At 43.7% G+C, this 23,775-nt stretch overlaps 1 protein-coding gene across 2 annotated transcripts in view; it reads right to left on the bottom strand.

Moving 5' to 3' along the window:
• Window positions 1-6,590: 6,590 nt before the first annotated feature.
• RHOJ (ras homolog family member J) overlaps window positions 6,591-23,775 on the bottom strand; it is a 55,123-nt gene continuing 37,938 nt past the window's right edge. For both annotated transcript variants that reach the window (XM_009707918.1, XM_009707917.1), the window contains 4 exons: window positions 15,174-15,232; window positions 9,645-9,809; window positions 8,262-8,357; window positions 6,591-7,053 (listed from right to left, as the gene is read on the bottom strand). In XM_009707918.1, the coding sequence (XP_009706220.1) occupies window positions 6,907-7,053; window positions 8,262-8,357; window positions 9,645-9,809; window positions 15,174-15,232 (467 nt within the window). In that variant the 3' untranslated portion in view covers window positions 6,591-6,906. The remainder of the gene's footprint in view (window positions 7,054-8,261; window positions 8,358-9,644; window positions 9,810-15,173; window positions 15,233-23,775) is intronic.

Here is a 23,775-nt window from a genome sequence, read left to right as displayed (position 1 = left end):
AGCTAAAGATCAGATCAGCAAAGTCTCTGGACACCTAACTTCGTTCCGGAGTCCACAACCAGTAGCCAAAAGGTATAAAAGATTCTTGGGCCTGGCTGAGTGTATCTGTGTGCTCAAACCTTGGTCAGCCACAATAAAGGGCAGAAAAGCAGGAAATGTAAAAACTCTTAAATGCTTTCCACATTCGTCGTGTGTCGACCCCATTGAAATTTTCCATTGTCTTCATGAGAATTGAAATGAAGCCAACATACAGCATCTTTGAAAATCCCACCCTAAAATTATAGTTAGAAGAGGCAGCCAAACACTGCATTATGGTCTGCACACTCTGGAATGGGGTGGAGATCATGCTCAAAGTTATTTTTGTTAACATACTTTCAAAGTTGAAGAGATTTTTCACCCTTGACAGCAATTCACGGGTTTTTTTCCTTGTTGCTCTGTGATGTATGGGTTTGTGAGCTCATTTTCCTCTTACAATGAGGTTCTGACTCTTTTTGCTGTTCTGATGGGGTTCCTGGAACTGCCCAGGAAAAATAGATACTTGTTCACATGTTTCTGAAAGCTTTAACTGAAACAAAGAAAGAATTTGAAGAAACACCCTAATTATGGGTGTTTCCCTAACACCTTAAAATGAAATCTAAGTTTAAGGATCAAACCAACTAACTGTGGCTCTGGGGTCTGATTTTGCATCTCTCCCCCAAAGCAGAAAAACAGATGCTACTCTATTGCATACATTACTTCTAATTGGTGTTTTTGTCCCAACTTTTTGATGCAAAAATATTTCTATGTGTGTTTTGATAGGTGAAGACGGCTGCGATCACAAGTCACTACTGAAATCAGTGGGAGGATTTTTCTGCTTTCAGAGGGTCTTTATTCACTAAGAGGAAAATAAACATTTATAGTAGAGATTTGTCTTCATTTTTACATAGAGCTCAAATGTATCTAGAAGTTATCTGACGTAGGTCGCTTCATGCTCACCTCCTGTCACAGCAGATGCTCCTCTAGTCCTATAGAGTTGTGACCCAAAACAATGTTCTGTTATTTCCAGATATTTATTTTTTTTTTCTAATGTAGGATAAAACACATTACAAATCCTCTTAATGGAAAAGGAAAATACAGGGAGAAATGCATGTGCAGCCATTCCTGCATTCTACCTGTTTATTGAGGAAATGGTCCCTGGGCCAACATGAGCATCTGTTGATTGTTTTGCTGCAGAAGACAAATGTGCTTTTAAACAAGCCTGGCTTGAGACAGATTGATGCCGTTGCAATTTATTTTTAATGCAGATGAAGTTTCAGTATGGTGAATCAAGAGGTATTTGCTCTGTCAGTTGGGGAAAATAAAGCTACAGAAAAGGTCATGGACTGTAAGCAAGCTACATAGGCAAATGGGCATCTTTCATGTCTGAATTAGAGGGACATTTTTGTAAGGACATGGCAACTTGCATGGTGAAAACACATCTGCTAGACACATGTCATTGGTGTAACTGGCCACTGCACCACTTGCTGCGTATGAGGTTGGGTGTGATGAGGGGAGGCAGCAATAGAAAATTGTTTGCAAGAACTTCTGCAACCTTTTCCAATCTCCTGCAAAGGGTTCTCAAATTGGGTTTCTGGAGGCTTGGGACGATATCTTGGATCAGATCCTGACAGCTTGCTGTCGATGGGAAGTGAAGCCCATGCATCCTTGTCAACAGACTGTCACTGGTAGCGAAGTGTTTGTTTTCTGTTGCTGTCTGTTTGCTACAGTAATTTTCCCACCTTTGGGGTGGATTTTTAGCCTCTTGCTTAAAGTTGCATTGCAGTGATTGCTTCTGGGGGAGTCCTGCATGGTTTGTGTAGCAGCGTGCCCGAAGCTTGCCTCCTTTCCCAACTCATTTCTTGGTTCTTCTCTACCATGCTTCCTTAGAGATGTTAGATACCAGACAGATCGTGGTGCTGCGCATGGCAGCACCAGGTGATTTCTCCAGTGTGTCGGAAATGGGAAATCACTGCTTTTTTGGGGACACAGGCCACCAACACTAGAGCAGCTGGAAGAGATTTTGTTATACTTTAACTACAAGGGCAGGTCACCAATGGCCGTATTCAGCCTCCCTCATTTATTTGAGCAGTATTATTGGGATTGAATGAGACATGAGGAAGTTGGAGACAATTCCTTGTGAAGTAAGATGCTCTTCAGTATGAGGAAGGCTGCCAAAACCTGGCCCCTTAATAAAAGTGTTTGGAATAAGTTTATTGCATATTAAGATGCAGTGCTATATTTAATTCTGTGTTTATTTTGAACTGAAGCAGTGTTTTGAAAGAGAAAAAAGGTGAGAAATATCAATGACAGCTGCTGAAATGATAGTTTTGATTGTCATGCTGGACTCGATTTCTGCAGTTCTCACCAGCAAGAATAAGATTTGCATCAGGACCAGTGCATGTGGAAGTTGAGGGAAAGATTCACATCATGCCTAATTCAGGGCAATGCGAGGCAAGAGCTTGTAGTTGGTTGTTCTTCATAAGCTACATTCTGCTGTGACAGTAGATATTTATAGGGCAGGGAGAGAAGGTCTGGGACTGTTTGGCACATAGGACAACCAGGGGGAGCTCATCTTCAGAACTGCTCCCCACCAGTCCTGGAGGATGTAAGTACATGGGACTTATACTTGGTTGAACAAATGCTCCTGGATGAACCTGCGTGGGGTTGGAGCCTTGTTTCTGCATTCTCCCCAACTTTTCTGAGCTCTGGGAGGCACAAGACAAACTGTGGAAGTCTTTGTGGGACCTCCTTCAGGTCATGCTGGAAGTGGTGATATAGCACAGGATTGCCCCAGTTCCACTGGCCTGGTGTTCTAGCAGTGCTCTGAAGGGCAGAGGCATCTGTAGGTTGTTTTAATGTGATAACAACTCTCTAACGTCTTGAAATATCTCTCTAATACCTAATATCTCCAATATATCCTTGCAGGAGTTTGCATGAAAACCCTGTGGGAACTCTGAAACTACAACTTCAGGTTAACAACTCCTGGTAGAACATTAAAGTTTCAGAAGAGGCCAAAGGAGATGGGTTTAACAGGATCTAGCAGGTTTCTTGTAAGTTGTGAGTGCTTTTGAAATGATAGCAGACTATTAGCAAAGGCAGATCTGTCAGGGAAGTTTTTGACATTGGCTGCATTAACAGGACACTGTCAAATAGGTTTCAGGGATGGTTTATAGCATTTATGACTCCCCTAACCGTGTTCCTTTGAAGGTGAAATTGGGATCTGATTTCTAGCTCATCTTACAGTGAGAAAACCCATCTCCTTTCACCTGGCAATCATATATTGACTTTCTTTTCTTGTTACTAACGGTGCTTGAAAATAACTGGAAGTTTGTATCTGTTGCCTTATGCCTGTGCTTGCACTGTGTCTGGTGTTTTGATATTTCTGAAAATAAGCTTTGCAGCCTGTTCACACACCATCTGTTGGCTTTTAGAAAAGGTATTAGGTATGACTTGCCAGATAATCAATGAGTCTCCTTACATGTGCCTACAATCCTTTTCTAAAGCCTGCTGGCCCGTGCTATTCCTGCCTCCCCAAAATAATTGTGTAACAGGGCAGTTCCTTAAGTAGGTGCCACATTGCATAGATAAGTGTGTGTACATAACCTAATACAGGAATAATGTTTATGAGACCTGCATTAGCCATGGCTACTTTTAAAACATTTATTTTTGTTGGAAGAGAAATTAAAAATAAATGGAGTGTAGAGGCCATTTCTCAGTGGATTGTGACAACCTCCCTTGCAGGTCCCAGATGTCAAATTTTGGTCAAAATCAGCTTGAAAAACTTGAAATTTTACTGCCTCACAAACTTGATGTGCTTGGTTTTGTAAGTGCAAATAAAGCTGTAGTTAGTTTTAACATTTTTTATATGCATATTAATACTTTCCTATCTGCTTTCATTGCTATGCAATGATTTGTGCAGGGTGCTGCAGTTTAATACATTAGGATGGTAGCATTTTAGCTTCTACATCACCACATGTTTTTCAGTTAATTCTCCTCAAACCACTGCAGTTACATTAATGTTACAACTTCCTATTTGATTTTTGATTTTATATGCCTATCCTATGCCATCTCATTAGTATTGTTAGACACCCCTTATACTCGATGGCACACAAAAATATCATTTGATCATTTGTGGCTTTCTGTGCTGCATGCCGGGAATACTATATTGCACTTTTCCAGTGTGCTCATTATTTTATGATAAGCTCAGCTGTCAGTCTAGATTTCTGTTTCCCCTGTATTTTCTAAAGTTCTAAGAATATCTGGCAGCTCCAACCTGAGTGTTTGCATTGCGCTTCAGCTACACTAGACTTCACTTCTTACTTTAACCAGAGACTTATATATAGGCTAGTGCTCTACAGCGACCTACATGAGCTAAAACAAAGTAATCATCCTATTTTATTTCCACTGAAGTAAATGGCAGCATGGTGAAGCTCCAGTTTTCTCCAAAATCCGTTGAAAGCTTTTTTTCTTTTTTTTGGTTTCAGTGGACTTATAGTCTTGTTGTAAGCCAATGAACATTACCTAAATATTTATTTACTTAATCCACTCCTAGTTTTCCTCATAGTCCTCTAATATCTCTTTACACGTTCTAGTTCAGCTGATTGCCAGTGTCCCAGCTGTGCGAATACTCACTGCTCTGCCTGGGGACGGCAATGCAGCCTGTGCAGCACGGCATGAACTCCTTCACCGGGCTCCAGCACTGCCCTTGCTCTGAGCTGTGATTTACCAGCCAGTCCATTTGAAGCAAATCTCTGCGACATAATAAAAACCAGATGCAAAATACGCACAAAGAATGTCAGCAGTGAGCAAATCTTTCTTTTGTCTGTCTTTGACTTAGCACAACTTTGTTTTCATGCACACTTGTGTGCAGTAGGAAAGAGATGGTGAGAGAAAGCCGGCTGGGCAACAGCAACAAGGCGTTTGCCTCAAATTTCATCACTTTTGTCAGAGAGTACCATTGATTTCTACGTGGAAATGTTTTGGGGTGTCAGAGGTGGTTTCTGTAGGTGTCCATGGTAAATTGAATTTGTGCTAAAGAGGAGCTTGGATCCATAAGCCTCAGTGACTGCAGGATTGGGCACTGCATCATGCTTGTTCCCTTCTCTGCACCAAGGGTGCAGTTCCTGTGGTCCTGCGTAAGTTGCTAATCGCTCCGAGTAGCACTGGGTCTGTAATTCACCACTAATCACAAGAGTTTTTCTGGTTGCATGTGTGTACTCAGCCACGCTACTGTGCTTGTGGAAAGGAGTGGGCTGGCAGTCCCCCGGAGTGGGGCACGGGGGGAATGCAGGGCACATATCCCTGGGCTGGGAGGGTGCACTGCTGTTGCTTGCTTACTCGTAGTGCTTCTGGAAATGCTGACTACAGACACTGCTTTTGCAAGGACTTCCATCAGAGGTCTTCAAGTCTATATTTTCTGGAACTGTGATTTTCTGCTTGGGTAATTATATCCATAACAAGACAATTGCATGGCATTGCCAGGGTAAGTAACAAGAAGTCCTTCGAGTTCACCTCCGAGTGTCTGTGTTGCTGTGATGTGCAAAAGTACAGGCTCCCTGGAGAGGCTTTAGTGAAAAGGCATGCTTTCTTCAACAGCAAAGAGAGCTAACAGGCAGCTTCCCTTCCCTTAAGGTCTGGTATTCCCATCTCTGTGCTGTCAGCTGCAGCCCATCATCTGCGACTCGTGTGAAAGTTCACTCCTGAGGACTGTAGCCGTGCTGCAACTTAAACAGCACTCACAGTAATGAAGGTGGAAAAATGGGAGCAAAGAAAGAAGTAATGAATGGGAGAAGGGAGACTACAATAAAACAACTTGTTTACAACCCCACTTTGATGAGCTTTTTACATGAGATACTCCATTAAAAAAAAAATATCTTAAGGCAATTGGATCACCTTAAAGCACTTGAAGACGGTATGACCTTTGGCTTTTTGGTTTTTGCTATTTTTATCTGCTGGGTGAAACGTAGAAATCCAGCTGATCTATAGGGTAAATTTTTAGTTGCCATGGTGATGTGTCTAGTTCATGTTCTCAGTTTGGAAGAAAGATTGTTCCACGCTGCTATTTCATGTCTAGAGCAATGTTCTTTGGTGGCGGAATTTCTTTGTTTCAGTGTATTAATGCTACAACTCTGTTCTTCATTTCCCAGCTTATGGAAACATGGCTCAGCCTGAATATTCCCCTGTAAAGATACAGTTATTTGCATTTTTTTGTTGTCAGAACATTCCTTAAGTCTGGAGGTAAATGTTGATCCATTTTGATAGCTTGGGTGCAGCAACATCCTGACGCTGTGAAGTTTCACCATTAAGAGAAAACAAACTGGAATCACTCCACCTTTGCTTCCATGTGGTTTGAACAAACTAAAATATATCCTGAACTATAAAAGAAAAGTAATTTAAAAGTACATCCTACCTATAGAGTATATCTTACATATTAGATTTCTACAGATCTCCATGTGCTTTCAGTCAAATCAGATTCAATTCCTAAGCACTGCAAATTCCTAATTTTGATCAATTCTTGCTTAAGGCCACAAGTGGAGTTTCTCTTGTTTCTTTCACCACCTTTAGTTCTTTGTTTTTCTCACACCACCTTCACCTTATTCCTAAGGTGAGGAGTCAAGCAGGAGGAGGCATCCTGGTGTCTGTTGGCTCAGTGCAGTCTGCAGCAGTGGGGACAGGCTGCATGCGACTCTGGAGGGTTAGGAAAGCACATAGACATGAGTTGGCCTAGTGTGATACAGCTTGGAGGGTTCACAGAATGGAGGGCTCCTATATTTGGTAAGAAGGACCCCTTTCTGGTCATGTTCCCCATTTCAGTTGCACGTGACCTTCATTGCCTTTCTAACCTGCTTGGTTTCATTGAACTCATCTGGCTTTTCTTTCCAAGTGACTTCACACAAGGGTGCAGCAGCTGTGGCACTTTGCACAACGCTTCTTCTTCTTCTTGGGGTGGAAAATGGTCAGGATTGCCTCATCAAAGACAGTCTTAAGGCCTTTCTGTGTGAGGGCTGAGCATTCCAGATAGCACTGTGCTCCAATCTGAAAGAGATGAGAGGAAACATGAGTACCCACTGTTGGAAGAGATGGAGAGATCCTGTTCCAGCACCATTCTACGTGCGTATGTGTCCTGCCACAGAGGGAAGCCCAGACCTTTAGAAAGGAGGTCACGTCATTGCTCTGTTTTGTATCTGTCTGCCTGTGGGACTAAGGGACAAGCTCAGATGGTCATCCTGAGCGAGGGAGCAGGGATGAGCATCAACACCAGTATCTCACCACAGGGGATTAATGGGGAGCAGGAATTTGCTGCACAACCCTCCAGAGAGAGGAGGGCTGCACCCGTGTTTGAGTGCTGGACCAGGAGCTTGGCCTCCCACCTGTGCGGATGGGGAGGGTTTTAAGAAGATGCTGGGTTGTTAGCTGAACCCCTTCATATACTTGGCTCTTCTCCCCTGACCTGTCACTCTTGTGTCCTGCCTCCTGCAATGCCAGGCAGCTGCTACATGGGGCAGAGCTTCCAGCTGGTTTCTGTGAACTAGGAAGCATCATCTGGAGATGGGAGTCTCCTGAGGGTGCTGGTATGACACACATACAGTGCTCTGGGAAAGCAGCCTCAGCTTATTCAGCAACCTTGTTGCTTATTCAGCTTATTGTGCTAATGGATGCTCTCACTGGTCTTTGAGGGCCAAGGCCTGTAACAGCACCTGCAGCATATAAGGTGGGAAGGGCTGGGGTCTAGATGCCTGCATTTCAGGACTTGAGGAGGGCTTTTATTCCCCTACCTTCCTGGGAGAACGGTGCAATAGCACAGAAACCTTGGGAGCTCCTTCTCTGCTGCTTGAAGTGCAATGGGTAAGTGAGAATCCAGTTGTCTGTGCTTTTGTAAGGGATAGGGGCGAGTCTGGCAGGAGGCTCCTGCAGAGAGGGGTTTGCCACACGCACTGCCTGGCAGAAGCCTGAACAAGAAACACTTGACTTATGTAAAGTAGGCAGTAAAATCTGTTTTGTTGCCCATTTACCACCTCCTGCCCTGTGTACCTTGCTGCTTTGCTTAGATCTCAACTGGGTATGGCAGCAGAACAGCAGGCTCGGGAGACACAGCCTGTGCCTGGCTCCAGCCTGTTTGAGCAGAAGCTGTTATCTCTGGCTGGGACCAACAACATGCCCTGGAGGAGTTCATCTTGAATGAAACAAACCCAATGGAAAGCTGTGATCAGTTGATTTCATGGGACCTCAGAAAAAGCTATTACCTCCTTTGCTAGCTTCACTCCGTGCTCGTAGGTGAGTGGTTTCTCCTTCATGTAAAGCAGCCGAGCCAAAGTTTTGGGATCATCCCGGAGATCAATCTAGTAGAAAATACACAAACCCTGCGCTCAGTACTGCCTTGCCGTAATTCTCGAGACACATAGTCATAGTTTTACAAACCCACAGTCATGTCCTTGCATAAGGGCATCTGTCTTCCTTGCTTCAGATGATATTTCAGAAATGAATTCCACATCTATTTTCCTTTTTTTTTTAAACATGAATTAGTTCTCATTGGCAGGTTATCGGGCCACAGCTCAGATGATAGCTGCAGTACAGTAAAGATGTTGTTCTCAATGGCTCTCACAACACATCTTGGAAAGTGTCAGTGGAAGCCTGAGCCCCGTTGGAAGGGGAGGCTGCTGCCACCCTCACTGCATCACCCAAAACCCACCCTGACAGGCCGGAGACACGCAGCTCAGTCTGACTGACATGAAACAAAATCCTTTATTTCCTCGGAAAACATCAAAGTGAAGCATTCTGGCATTTCAAACCCATCCATTTTCAGCATGTGTGATCCAAAGGGTAACACTTTTATTTTAAAATGGGTGGTTTAGATTATTCTAGTGTGGAAAATAAAGCCAATGTATGAATGATTTGACTTTCCCATGGCATGAAAATTTTGGTTTGACCAGATTTTGTTCTGTTTCTCTAACTTGGCTTAGGTTACTGTCCAGTGTTCAGACATTTCCCAGACAATCATATCCCTACTTCTCACAGTCTTTAGCCACTCTGTGTCTTGGAAGCAAAACCATATTTAAGGTATTTTTATTTGATTGATAGATTCATAGATTTTTAAGGCCAAAATGAAATGGTCTGATCGTTTAGTCTAACATCCACTATAACACAAGCAGGGTGATGAGTCACTAATTACAATGTTGAAGTAAAAGCATGAAATGAGGTTAAATCCTTCCCATGTTTCTAAGTCATTCGTTTTTGGTTAATTATTCCCATTCTTAAAAATTAGTTTGAAATTTAGCTTCTGCTTCTTGCCACAGACTTTGATGTTTCCCCCCTCCCACTAAAGGCCTGTCAGAAATCTTTTCTCCCTATAGATATTTGTGCCTTGTTGCCTTGTTAATATAGACTTAAATAAAAAGATGGGATGAATTTTGCCAATCATGACTAGCATGATGGGACATCTGCATGTTGGTTTCCATTCCCAGTCCCTGAGTTTTCCTCTAATGGGAAAGTCTGACTGCATTTCACATAAGAAAGAAATAGGAGACCTTTCCACCGACCTCAGCCTCCAGCCACCCCTGGGGTGGACTAGGATCTCCCTCGTTCTGAAGACCCTCGCGATGGCTGGCAGTGCCCCGGAGGAGCGTTACCTGTGTTCCGATGAGGACGTAAGGCACATTGGGCATGCAGACTTTCAGCTCGGGCACCCACTCCTCCTGGACATTGTGGTACGAGGCAGGGTTCACCACCGAGAAGCAGATCAAGAACACGTCCGTGTTGGGGTAGGACAGGGGTCTCAGCTGGTTGTAGTCCTCCTGCCAGGGGGAAAACAGCAAGTGTGTTATGGGATGGGGGATAACTGCAGATGTGGGCATCACGTTGGCTCTTGATGAACTGCTCAACTTTGTCCCTCCATGCTCATGCACACTTATAACCTCTGGGGAGCTGCTGAGGGGGATATCACCCCTCGTGGGCCACGGGTGCTGTTTTGTCAGCATCTTTACCCAAAAGAGCTAACACATTTTGTTTGTGTGTATATTATCTGTGGTGATGCTGGCACAGAAGGCAATGCGAAACAGCAGCCGTCACTGGTGGTATAATAAAAATTGATCTTGAGGCTGCAGGTACTGGCCTCAGCCCTCTGGCAATGTGATACCACCCTGGGAAGTATTATTTAACTGTCACTGCTAGCTAATATTTGACGGTGACACACATCTCTAGGGGCTTCTCTGTTAATATTATGGGCTTTCTATTCCCCAGCAGGCATTATAGACATGACCATATAGAACAAATAGGGTCTCTGGGCTGTTTGGTGCCGTTGCAGTCATGTATGGTACACAGCATTGTGTCAGTCAGCAGAAGACACTAATTTTGAAAGCACAAAGCAGATCACATCCAGCCTGCAGCGGCTGGGTAAATCACTGGGGGTGATTTAGTGTTTCCACAGGCCCTGGACTGAGGAAGAAGAGATATTTTCTCTATGGGCTAGCTGTGAAGAGGGTGAATTTTCAAACAGCTCAAAGTGCAGCTGTGTTATGTTATGAACTGGCTTTGATAGCTGGATTTCAAGGAAGAATTTAGCTCTGTTCTCAGGCTTGAGATGTTGAGAGCGAGCAGAGGTTTTGCAAGCCGTGTGAAAGAGAGAGACTGGCTCTTTCTGACAGTGAAAGCATGTCTAGCTGTGCCTGGTGGGTACTTTTTAATGAAACCTGTTAGAAAATTTCAGTGCAATGAAACAAGATACTTTTAGAGGGGATACACCCGTTCTGAAGACTTTTTTTCTTGTGGGTCCAGAATTAAAAAAGGGGAAAGGAACACAAGGTTGGAGTGTGGGAAATGCGAATACAAGTTGCTGTCTAGCCTGACTGAGATCTCAGTCTTTAGTTTATAGTTTCTGCGTTCTGGGCAAGCCTTAAATCTCTTCAGTGTAGTAGCTTTTGGTTGTAACCGTACAAAAGCTCAGCTGGTGCAGTTTTGCTTTGTAGATACTGAAATAGTTAATAACTCAATGAAAAGGGGGAAAAAAAAAGATATCCAGGTGTTGCTACTCAGACTTGAGAACATTTATTTGAGGCAGGGAAAACCCACATTGGGGGTAGGAGCAATGCAAGCTGCTGTCTGTCCTGCAGGAGAAACTGATGCAGGACTGTAAGTGCCTAGTTTAGATGGTGTCTTAATTCAGCCTTGCTTCTGTCTTGCTTTCATTGGGTCAACAAATGAGAGGGCTTAATTATGAGTTGAGACTGGTAAATCTTCTTCCCAAAGTCTTTTGTTCACTGAGTATGCAGTGGTAAGATGACCCAGACTACTGAATCGACACTAGTTTCCAAAAAACGCTAATGGATTATGTAAGAACAATCTGCTCCAACCTTTTCTAAAAAAAACTTAATTATTTATTCTGAAAGGAAGTATGAGGCCAAATGTAGCTCTATCTCATTAAAAAGAAGCTTAAAGAAACATCCTAAACCACAAACAAAATGTTTCGTTTTGCCTATCTGAATATTTGTTGTCCCAAACCCAGTTCAACAGGAAGAGTAAATTCCCAGCTACGACCTCCAGCCTCACAGCCAAAGTGTTTGGGGTAAAACCAGAGTATTTGTCAAATGACCTATGTCTTTCCAGTGTCACAGAAGGTCTTGATCTGAACAAGGACTTACAAGACAAGAGGAGATGTTTGGACACATTAACCCCCAAGAAAGAGTGGATTCTCCACATTCAGGGAACGGTAGAAAACAAAACCTCCAAGATGTTTGTAGGATGATCAGTGATACAGGACACGAAGAAACAAGGTCGACAGGAGGAGATTTATATGAGGAACTGAAGATGACACCCAGCTCCCAGCAGATGAGTTAATAGAGGCAAAGTGGATGGCAGGATGATGGGATCACCAGAGCAACTGCATTATAGAGACAGACAAGTTTTATGTAGATGATGTGGACTAGGAAGGCCTGGCGTGATAATGGGACATTATTTTAACCCAGAAAATCAAATCTAAGATTAAGTATGTTTATGCCACAGTCAATGTGGACTGATACTGTTTGGCAGAGGCCTTTTTTGTGTTTTCCATTTAATGGCTGCACATCAGCCTCCTGAAACAGCCACGCGGTGGCAGCAAGCCCTCAAGGAATCATCATTTAGGATTTTTGGAAAGAAATTGGCTAAATATAGCCAGTTTCAATATTCCACACATACATATTTAGAGGGGCTGGAGCTTACTGTACCATTAAAATTACAAACTAAAAGCCACGAGCGCTCTACCTGGTGGTGACAGCTACAGGAGTGTGCAATTCATTTTATTTTGCTTGTTCCTTTGGAGGTCCTAGAAAATCCCTTTTCAGGGACAGTGTTCCTGATTTGTGTTCGCAGCACAAAGCATTAGATAAACCATAAGGAGGGATTGCCATGCATCATGTAGCAGAGGTCTTGTCTCCCATCAGGGCACATGGGAGCTTGCACGGATCTGTTAAAGCATAAGCACAAATGTCATGGATGAGAGTTGATCTGAGCTCCTGTACATGCCTGTGTCTGTGGGCTGGCAGGAGCCTTCAAACCACATCAGACAAGGATCAGAGAAGGCTATAAAGCCTTGCAACAGACCGTTAGGAGATATGACACATCAGGATCATTTCTCATTCAGAGATGGTTGAGGTCAAGCAAATAAATAGTGTAAAAAAGGGACTGGACATTTCCATGGGAATGGGGCATATCCAGAGATGCTGCAGTTAGTGACAGTGGTGTTTGGGAAGGGACGTGAGTCCTCAAGGGCTTGGGCTGTAGCTCATCATTAATTTGTTTCCCTAGCTGGTGCTCACATTTTGCTGCCTGTTATTTAGGGAGCTCAAGGCTTCCCAGTTACACTGGCTGGTCACTGGTTCAGCATGGAAATGTCAGTGCCAGACCTGGCCTTGCGGAGTTACCTGCCTGTGACTTGCCAGGGTCGAGATACATCAACTAGTGTTGCTCCCTCCCTCACTGCCATCAGACTTGCAGCGTTCGGGCCCAGAAAGTACAGCAAGACTTGTTTTTATTATGTTGCTGCCGTGCTAATCTCACGTACGCTCCCTGCCATGTCAGCCTGTTAAAGCACTCTGCACCTGAGTCCAGCCTGGGGAAAAAAGACCACTGTTTTTTTTTCCTTCTAGGATTGTTTGTGCCAGGGATATAGAAAACCAGATACCCCAGATCTGGGGTCTCTGCCAGCTCTCCCTTCAGACTGACAGAGGGTCCTGCTGCAGGAGTACATTTTCCAATTGTTATTTCATTAGCCTATGTTTTATAGTATCGTAATGTCAAGCACTATTTTTGGCTATGACTTCACACAGATGCCTTTGGAAAGCCACACAACACAAGGAGAAGGAGGGAGGAAACAACCCAGATGATCTGTCATTATAGCTTGAACATGTGGGAAGCATCATCCTTTCAGCCTCCATGGAGATACAGTCTAGTCATCAAGAAATGATTCATGCTCTGAGTTTTGACTAGATGGCCACATCCTCTGGACCAAGGTCTGAAAGGGAAATGGTGCTTGGAGGCAGGTGATGCTCTGGCTAGTCTGAAGCAGGAGATGGCAAAATGACTGTGCAGGAACGGATGGAGGGGTGAAGTTTGTCAAAGAGATAGATTAGTGTTTCTCCTGGCTCAGTAGGACAAATAAGAGGATGTGTTGCTGAGGAAATGGGTGGCAGGTGAAACTGTCAGCCTTACAAAACAAGTAGAAATATTAAGGCACTGAGTAAAATCTGACTGAGAACTGAGTATAACTCCAGTTTCGTTTGTAACGGCTTGCAGTGCTGCCAAATTGTGACAGACACGCTCAGAGCTCTGCATTTTGTGAGCACAGAATAGAAAATTGAACATTCTTTGAACATGGGACAAGGACTTGGGTCATGTTTTGGGACTTGCTTTCGGATCATCTGTTTGCACCACATGAATAGAAAGGATGGTTGGACTGTAAGTGACAGCAACCTAGCTATGAAGTGACCATTGCCGCCTACAGGTGTGTGATAGGAATAAAATGAAAAAAAGCGAAATGTGAAGCATAAAAGCCCATGCCTGCTGAGTGCAGGCTTTTCTGGAAGTGACAGTCTGTCTTGATGCAGTTTTTGACCTCTCTGCATACTGCTGCATAGGATATTCTGTATTAAGTGGCTTTCTGCAGACAGGAGGGTCTCCTGAATTGTTTATGCGTTTCCTAGCAGTCAGTCACAGCCAAAAAAAGCACAGCCAAGAAGTGCTCCTGAAAGCAAAGCCCTGCATCGAGGGCTGCTGGGTCTCAGAGAGTGAAGCAGGCTCCCAAATCTGCGTTCCTCTCCTGCTGCCTCCAGTGCCGGCTCTGACCGGAGGAGCTGGTGGGTGTGGGTTCCAGCCTTCCCAGGTGAAGCCGTTGATGATTTTCTGCAAGGTTTCTGTGCAGATTGTGGTCCTTTCTTTATTCTGCCAGTTACTGGCATTTGGAGGTAGGAGAGGGAAGTATCACCACGAAAAAGTGTTGCTCCCTGTACCCTCTTCTGCCATTCTACTAGCAGAGCAAGGCAGTGAGAAATACTCTCTCCTCCTCTCCAGGACATGAAATCAGCCCACAGACCAGAGCTCTTCTGCAAACTCTCAGTGCAAGCACATTGTGTCGGAGTGGGGACATTGGAAACAGTAAAAGCATTACACACGTAAGTAAGCAAGGGGTATGAACACTCCTGTAATGGACATCCTTGTCCTGGGAGAAGGATGTTGGGATGGATGCCAACCTCTGACTGGATTACCCATTAAAAAGTCAATAGCTGGTGACTGGTAGGCTGGTGCTACAGAATTCTTCTCTGCATCTTCAATGCCATCGTGTGGTAAATGTAAGAAAACACTAACTTCATACGAAACGTCATATTTCCAGTAGGAGGTGGATATATGAGAGGCTAAATAGCCTCATCAGGCTTTAGTTTTTTGCTTAGACAAAATTCAGTCTTAGGGATGAGTGTATTTGCCTGTGTTTTGTTGTTGAACCAGAATGAAAGCTTTATGTAGAAAACAAAAAGGAGAAAGTCAGTAGTTCCACCATTACAAGTCACAATTGATGATTGGTAATATTTGTACACCCCCCCCCCAACCAGTATGAACAACAAACCCCAGTATATAGTAGTAACAAACAAACTGTGGGAAAGGGAAATTATAAATGTTTTGCAGTAATTTACCTGCCCTGCAGTGTCATAAAGTCCCAGCAAGTGTTGTTGTCCTCCCACAGTCACAGTTACTGGAAGAGAGAAACAAGAGATGTTTATACACAAGCCAGTGGCCTCATTTCTATATGTTTTAATCCTAAAATGCCAATTGACCCTTGTGCGAGACACATTAGCACGTGTCTTACAGTGTGTGTCCTAAACCAAGCACATCTAGTCAACCCAAATTGAAGGCAACCTAAAGCCACAACAAAAGCAAATCCTTTACAGCAAGCTCTTGTTTCTTTACAGACAGCCAAGAGCAATGAGCTGCACACACCACTGCTATCAGCGACCCAGAGACTGGAGGATGTTTGCTTCTGTATCTGCAGCCACCAGCTGGCCCCCCAGGAGGTGCTGGGACTTGAAAGCCCAGAATTCCTGCCTTCCCACCATAAGCATTGGGGTAGGTTTGTCATGGATCATTGAGAGAGGGTTTTTTATTATTTTATTTCTTCCAGGCTGTGAAATGATGAAGCACTCAGCAGCGGTTGATGTTTGGTGGGTCTCACTGGAGGAGCACTGCCCCTTGGGTAACCTGTCCTGTCCTGTGTCATGCAACCACAGGTCCAGTGGCACGGCTTAATATAAGGGGCTCTGTGGTAGATGCTGCAAAGCACACGGAGGAGGAGGGGCACTAATATTTGTAGGGATGTTGAACAGATTCTGTTGCAAATGAAGGAAAACATGGCTTAGTTTAATGATCACACTCAGCACTTTTACTCCCTTAGTAGAATTCACTTAGGACTTCATTTTGAGCCCGTTGACATTGATGCAAATGTTTTCTCATCGCCTTTGGATGAACCCCGTTACTAGAGTTCACTGTAATCAGTGTCATTTTGTATAAAGCTTACGATCTGTGTTAATGACATTTAGTTAACCAGTTGATCTGCTTAAATCATTATTACTCAACTGGAAAGAAAAGGGGGGAATCCAGGTCCATCCATTAGTCGACAGGAGGGCTTTAAACATTCATCAGGAAGGTTGCTCAAAATAATGATATTCTCACAGCCCATGGATCGTTACTTTTTTCAAGCACAAGGGCAAATGGCTGGAATGAACATAGAGCTATGCCTGAGTGGGGTGATGTTAAGACTGGTGCCCATCGGCTGATTGCAACTTGCAATTAATGAGAGTTAGGAAAGATTAATAGTTACTTTTGGTGAAGGTGAGGCTCGAAAACATCACACAGGTTCTTGCTGAATTTTTTTAAAGTGATAAGACTTTTGTAGGAGAAAACCACCTATCGATTTATAGAAGTTAATAGTTCCTGCACTGGGGAAGAATGTCCTGTTTGAAATCTCTTAGAGTTGAAGTCTCTGCCAGTGCAACTGGACAGACCGATTGTTGAGCAGCTTGATTGCAAAGTGACATGGTAATTTTGCTAGCGTATAAACAGAGCAAAACTGATATCCTGAAAGTATAAAGGCTCGGCAAGGACCAGACTTGCTGATGAGAGCAGGATGGGCTGCACTCACCCGCTGCTGGGGCTGCCCTGTGATGTACAGGGGAAAGAGGAGATGGGAAAGGGGCTGGGAGCCCTCCTCCCGCTCCTCAGTTCAGGACATAGCTCGTACATAGTACAGCTCCCAGAGCAACTCAAAATAGGGCTAGCTGTTGATCATGAATGTGCATGAGTGGAAGAGCCCAGGGAAGAGGTACCAGGGTAGGGACATGGGTACCAATGCAGACAAGAGACAGCCCAGATACCTCATCCCCTTCCTTCAACCCAATTTCAATAAAATAATTTGAACTAAACCTTGGTTTTCAATTTTTTGTGGTGTAGGGAGTCTCAAAATCTCCCAGTAGAGGTATGAACTGTATGAGTCTACTGACAACATGCTTGCATTTCTTAGCTCCCGTCTCAGAAGCAGTGAGGGCCACAGGTGGTCCTGCACCGCTTACCAGAGGCAGCCAGGAGGTGTGTGGTTTTTTCCACTTGCAACCTTGTGCAGAAGTGCGGGACCCAGACCTGTTCTGCTGATTCTACTCTGCTCAAGGACCAACTATGGGAAGATGTAGCCTTCAGCTGAAGGCAATTTTCCAGCTGTGGTGTGTTAGCCATGCAGTACTCAGCTGGCCGAGGTGACGTTTAGGACTGCACACGAACACCAGTTGCATTGTGAGTCTTTGGTTGAATTTGTGTGGAGTCTGTGAGCACCTCCAAAGCAGGATGCTTAAGGACAGCTGTTTGGCCATGGGGTGCATGGAGGTGCAGGTGATCTAATGTGTCTGATGAATGCAAAGAGATATTTGCCCTACGTCAGTACTGACATAGTTATCCAGCTCTACCTCTCATGGTGGCTAACCCTGAGCACAGGCAAATTGAGCTGGGTCCGGCTTACAAAGATCAGCTCAGGTCTTCAGTGTTTCAAAAACTTAAAAGTTGCACTGAAATTTACTCTGTCCAGCCTTGGGCTGCTGTGAAGCTTTGCTGGCCCGTCTCTTGGTGGCATCTGACTGACAAATCTACACTGGCAAAAAGCCCTGGTGCAGATACAAATTACTGTCTTGGTCCAGTTGTTAATATGGTTTGGAGATAAGCTGTTTGGATAGAGGTCCAGTCCATCTCCTGCGCACTACGCTTTGCCAGAAGGATATGCTGCAACAACTCCCAAACTATTATCTGTGCTCTGTGGTCCATGAAGTCACAGCGGATATTTTGCAACAGGCCTGTGGAGCCACACACCGAACAGTTATTCATAGTTTGTACAGTTCAGTTTGGGAAATGCTGAGGGGGAATAAAGAGTTTGGTGGTGTCCTACCATTACTCTTCACATACACAAGGGCTAAGAAATGCAAGGGCTTTTGGAAAAATACACCCTGAGTCTACCCAGCTTGCACATCACGTTCTAATTCTCTTTGTAGCATCCTGCCTCTTATAGGTCCTGCTGTGAATTTCTGTATGGTACCAGTCATACTTTTTTTCTTTTTCGCTCTTTCTTTTTCTCTTTGATCTTTTTCCTTCTTTTTTCTTTTTTCTTTTTTCTTTTTCTATTTTCTTTTTTCTTTCTTCTTTCTCTTTTCCCCATCAACCTTTATATTTTCTTTCTTCTTGTCAATTGTTCTAATGTGTCTCAACATCAGAAGATATCCTTCCTGTCCACGTCACCTCTATAAGTTTACAGCTACCAACCCAGCAAAACTGTCTTGTTGACTAAACTTCAGCAACAGCAAACTGCTGTCTTTGGATTCCTGGCTGTGAATGCAGTGGGGACCAAATGGATCACACTGATAATTCAAATAATATCACTGGCTCTTTAAACAGTGATGTCTAGATTAATGTATTGGTGCTGAAATTTCCTCCACACTTCCATGCAGGTAAAACTGATGTCAAAATAAATGACTTTTGCCTCTGAAAACATAATGGTATTTTTATACTAGTAGTTTATCAGTCCACCTCTGTCAGGCAACAGGCTGTTCAGCATGTCCACTTGGTAGGTCGTATTTATGAGCTGAGATTGCTCTGCTAGATTTGTAGTCTTCACTTTTGGCTTTATCTCAGTTTACTCTTACTTACCCTATTACTATCTTTTCCTGTTCTCTCAGTGACCAAGCCTATGGGAAGCCAATGCAAAATTCCTTCCCAGTCATTGGGGTAATGCAGGCTCCTTTACGGGCTTGTGAACTCAGCTTTATGAGCAGTCTAGAGTAACAGGATAAATATGAACTCTCCTTGCCATTTACTGGCTATATAGATATATTAATTGAGCACTGAAATGGCACGGCCTTTAACACCAAGTGCAGTGGGGACTGCAATAAAATGTGGTTGAATACTTGCACAGCCCTGGTTCTTATTTGGCTCCAGTCTGGGTTGCATCAGACGATGCGACAGGGCAGATGTTTTCCTCCTTTCACTGGGTGGTTTCAACCAAGTGCAGGATGTGTAAAACACTGCTTTTAAAATGTTAGTTAGATCATAAATTAGCTGGATATTGCTTGCTGGAGTTTGAGTAACGACATTGGGCTGCCTCCAGGGCTTTGTTGCAGGTCTGTATGCCTGGGAGTTTTGCTAACAGGCTTCAACACAGAACTCTGAAATATACTGTCCCACTTGAAAGCCACAGCAGAAAGGCAAGGTGCTAGATGGAGTTATTGGGTGGACTATGAACTGGTCTGAACTGGGAGCTCTCTTTTCAAAGAAGTGGTTAATTTGTGTTTCTGGGGAAAATATGACAACTTTTGTTGACGTTCTTGTTGCCTGGGTTGCCCCAGATCCACCTGTCAATGGTCAATCTTTGCCAAACTCTTCCCCTGTTGTGTTCCATTTGCTCACAGCAAAGCCCTGACGTCTTTGTAGGACTGAACTGTACCCATGGAAGAGCCCTTCAGCCACACAACAGCACTGTTCATGGTCTGCACTGACAGAAAGGGGACATAAATTGTCTGCTGCCCTCCCAGAATCTCTTACATTTGATTAATAGTGCAAACATACAAGTCTCTGGTACGACACTAAACTAGGATGCGGTTGCTCAGATGTGCTTAACTGTGGTACAGGAGAGTGGCCATGCACATCACGGGGAATATTTCCACGCCTGTGAAGAAGTGCTTTCAGAACCAAATGACTGTGAAACCACTAACCAGAACATACACAATAGCTTAGGCAATGTCTAATGTGATACCACATGGGAGAAGTCATCTATTTATTCTAGTACCTTCCTGCCAACAAATCAAGGTCCAGCTGCTTTGGAGAGAGATGCCAGGAGCCTGACAGCAAGCAGAGATGGTAGCACCTACCTGGATGGAAAGGCTTTCTTATTTTTTGGGGCAAATTAGTTTGTGTCAAGCCTCAAACTTTCACAAGGGCCATCTTTTGCCCTTGTCTGCAAGCTCTGACTTGCTGACTTGCTCTAAGTTTGTGCATTTGTCTGTTCACTATGACTATATATACTAGGTGCACATTATTAACACAGACTAATGGCCACCAGTACCAGAACAACTGCAATTCTGGTTGACCTGCTGGCAGTAGAAATGCCTAAGTCTGCTTCTTTTCCAACTGGGAAAGAGGGTAAAATTAGAAGATGGACAAAAGAGCAGATTTTAGTCAGCTGCAGTGGAGTTTAGATGGAAGTTTTGGGTTCTTACTGCTTTAAGTGATGGCTAGACACTTGACCAAATTTTTAATTTCTAGATAGAAAGCTCTTTACATGTGTGCCCTATACTTTACTTCCGAAGGTGCTTGTTCATACAGGCTTTACTCAAGAGGGAGCCGTACTGTTTTAAACTTTTGGCTTCAGCTTGTGCCCAGGTTCACAATGCTGCTTCAAACCAAACTTATTTGCTCCTGCATGTATTTGTCGGGTGAAGCTCTACATGAAAATGTAACTGGAACTGATCAATGTTTTAAATACAGATCAGGTATTTAGGACGGAGGATAGCAGCGAGAAACAAAAACTGAGCCATACTTTTGTCTTTAAAATACATATGCACACATGTATTTTATATGTAAAACACACATGTATGTATTTTTCCAGTCTCTAGTTGAACAAAATTTTCAGTTGTAGAGAGAAATATTTTGACTTGGGGAGACGCTAATCATGCCCAGGACATTTGGAAAGGTTCACAAAAGAACGTAGACCTTATCAGCGAAACAATGGGTGACCCACTCCATACCCAGAGGCAGAGACTGGAACTACGGTGTCACCTCGGAGGATGAGAGTGGCTCCCAGGGAGGTGAGAACTGAATCTCCTTCCCTCAGTTCTCGCAGTAAATGAAGAAGCTGATACGCTTTCTTCCTTGTGAATGTGCCCTAAGTCTGCCACACCACCAACCTATAAAATTTTCAGTAATGCCAGAACCATTCGTTCCCAGTTTCCTCCATGTTCTTTAACAGAATTATTGTTGAGTCATTCACATAATGAATAAAGTCCATCTGCAATTATGAGGGTTTTTTTGTTTTCTTTTTTTTTGTGCTTTCCTCAGCATGGGTTTGAGGTTTCAGTTGAACTCCTCAGAGTTCAGAGAGTCAATGATTTCCCCAGGAGGTTTTACTCCCTCTCTGATAGTAATCTTTGCAAGGTATGATTCAAGTCCAGACCATATCTTCTAGAGCAATTGCATTGTCTGTGGACTGCAGCAAATGCCAGGGTGTCTCAGGGACCTCAAGTTCCTTCCTCTGGAAGGAACACTTTTCAGAGTGATTTCTGTGAAGTTATCAATGTACTGAACGTGCTGTGTTTTCCAGCAACTGATATCCCTGGGGGTACTGACGATATGTTTGCTTGCTGGGTAACATTTTCCTTCTTTCTTGCATGTAGTTTTGTGAAAGCTTTTGTAATGAACTGGGAATCTCCCTCCTTTTCACAGATGCCTTCTGCTCTCTGGGGCTTACCCCAGGCAGGACAGGAGCATTTTTGTAGGAGTTTGAAGAAAAGCAATTTTAAAAATCTTGTTTATAAATTGTCTTCTTTTTGTACCACATAGCTCCTAAATAAGGGTCTCTATGGATGAAATGTGAGGATCCCTGTTATGTTCCAACTAAAGACTGAAACTCAAAAATGCCTCAAAGACATTTAAATCACTAATTCCCTTTGGTTCCCATAACGGTCAGGCATCTAAGTAACTGAACTGAAGCTACATATCCCAGGCTTTAAGAAACACCAACTTTGAATATTCAACATGAAAACAAAGTAAACATGGGCAGTGCATTTTTTAGCACCTTCTAAGTGCTTCAGGTGTATTCATGAATCCTGTTTTGGGTCATATTTGTGTTCAAAATATCTTTCTTTGATTGATCCAAGTGAAGAAAATAGGGCTAGGGCTGCCAGGCATTAATCTCTCATGTTACTTTGATTTTGGTTGGGTCAGTGCCTGGGGAACTTCATTTTAGCTGCTGTGGACCAGTCTTCAGGAAATCTTACACTGCTGCAGGTGAAACTGGGAACACTCAGGAAATTTGCAAATGAAAGCCCTGAGGATGCTGCAATCTGGCAACCACCAAAGGAATCCAGTCAAAAAAAAGAGGAAGAAAGACCTTAGTGACACATCCCCATCATTAATGCCAATCAACTAACTGAGCTCTAATGACTGTTTGCCACTTTAGCTAGAAGTCTATCATTGCAGAGCTCCCCCTTGGAAATATTCCCTTCACTTTGAACGCGATGCTACAACACTGTGTGGCCAACACACCCAGGGCAGATAAGAGCTGATGTTACAGGATCCTTGGCTCACCCAGGGTCTGCCACTGCCCCGTGACTCAAGCCTGGGCCATTCTTCACTTCCACCCGTGAGGATCATCTCCAGGAACTCGAGTCATACATTGCTCACGGTATGTTCCCCCATTTCCTCCTTCACGACAAACGAGATTTGATTACAGCCAAATTGATTTTCTACCTCAGACATATCCTGCAGCTTAACTATATTCTTTCTGAAAGGAAAATCAAAAGCGTGCTATTTTGCCCTGTAATTGGCCTAAATACCGCACTTTAGATGTAAATTGTACAAAACGCCCTTCTTTAATTGCTCCTGTAATCATCTACCCCTAGCTCGTACAAGCCTCTGAGAGCCAGCATTTTTCAAAAGAAGGGCTCTGAGTAAACCTCACCATTTTCTATCACCTCATCAATGGATGAGATCTATGTTCTGCTGAGCAAATAGTTTTGCCCATCTGATATTTACAATATCTGAAAAACATTTCAGTTAACTCCCCACGGTGGGAGCACAAAGAGGCCTCCGGGGCTGGGATTCAGCTGATTTCGCTCAGTGTAGCTCTTGGTCTAATGAGGTGATGAGGAATTCGCTGCTTTGTCTTTAGGCCACAGACATGTAGTGATTTTAAAGCCAGATATAGGATTCATAGCATCATTTATTCTGCTCTAAATAGCTTATCTAGTGTCTTCCTACAAGGCACATTTTCTTGTTCTTCTATCGTTCTTATAGCTTTTTTCCAAATTCTTTTTCAAGCAGTCACTATGACTAGACAGTGTGGTCTAGCAATGGTTTCATTAACGATCTAGCCAGAGGTAACACGACTTTCCTATTTCTACCTGTCATCCCTCAATGGCTGGTCTAAAGCTTGCATTGGTTGATTATTCTCATTATTTAGTGAGTCTTGCAGTACTTTATGCTTTTCTTAAGGCCAAAATCAAGTCATTCTTGGCTTTTGTATTTGTAAGCCTTTTTATTACATTCTTTTTCACTCCACGGTTGTATGGAAAATCTGGAGACTGCAACTCGAATGCCCACTGAAGGAATCTCACAAAAGGGGAGGCAAACAGCCACGCTCCTGCAACGCTCTCATGACATGGATGTCAAAGACTTCTGAAGTCTGGGATTGACCATGCAGAGACTTTTGCAGGACGTTTCAAGTACTTCTGGAAGCATCTGAGAGGTTATATCTAAACATTTGTCAATGATTCCTTTCCTGACAACTCTTCACTGCCTCTAGGGATTGCTCTTCACCCTGGACTCTTACTTCTCACATGTGGCAAGGGGCACCCCCTCCCCTCTGCCTCGTCCGTACACGTTTGAGGATTCCAGTGGAATCGGAGGGAAAATGTCCAACCCTGACTCGCATTGCAGCCACGTTGGGGAAGAAGGCTGACACCAAATGATAGCTCTATTGTCCCATTCTGCAAC

This window comes from Cariama cristata, unplaced genomic scaffold (assembly GCF_000690535.1).
Source record: "Cariama cristata isolate BGI_N322 unplaced genomic scaffold, ASM69053v1 scaffold13049, whole genome shotgun sequence".
NCBI classification, from domain to species: Eukaryota; Metazoa; Chordata; class Aves; order Cariamiformes; family Cariamidae; genus Cariama; species Cariama cristata.
The sequence above is the reverse complement of the archived record's forward strand: the minus strand, read 5'-3'. Positions and strand labels throughout refer to the sequence as shown.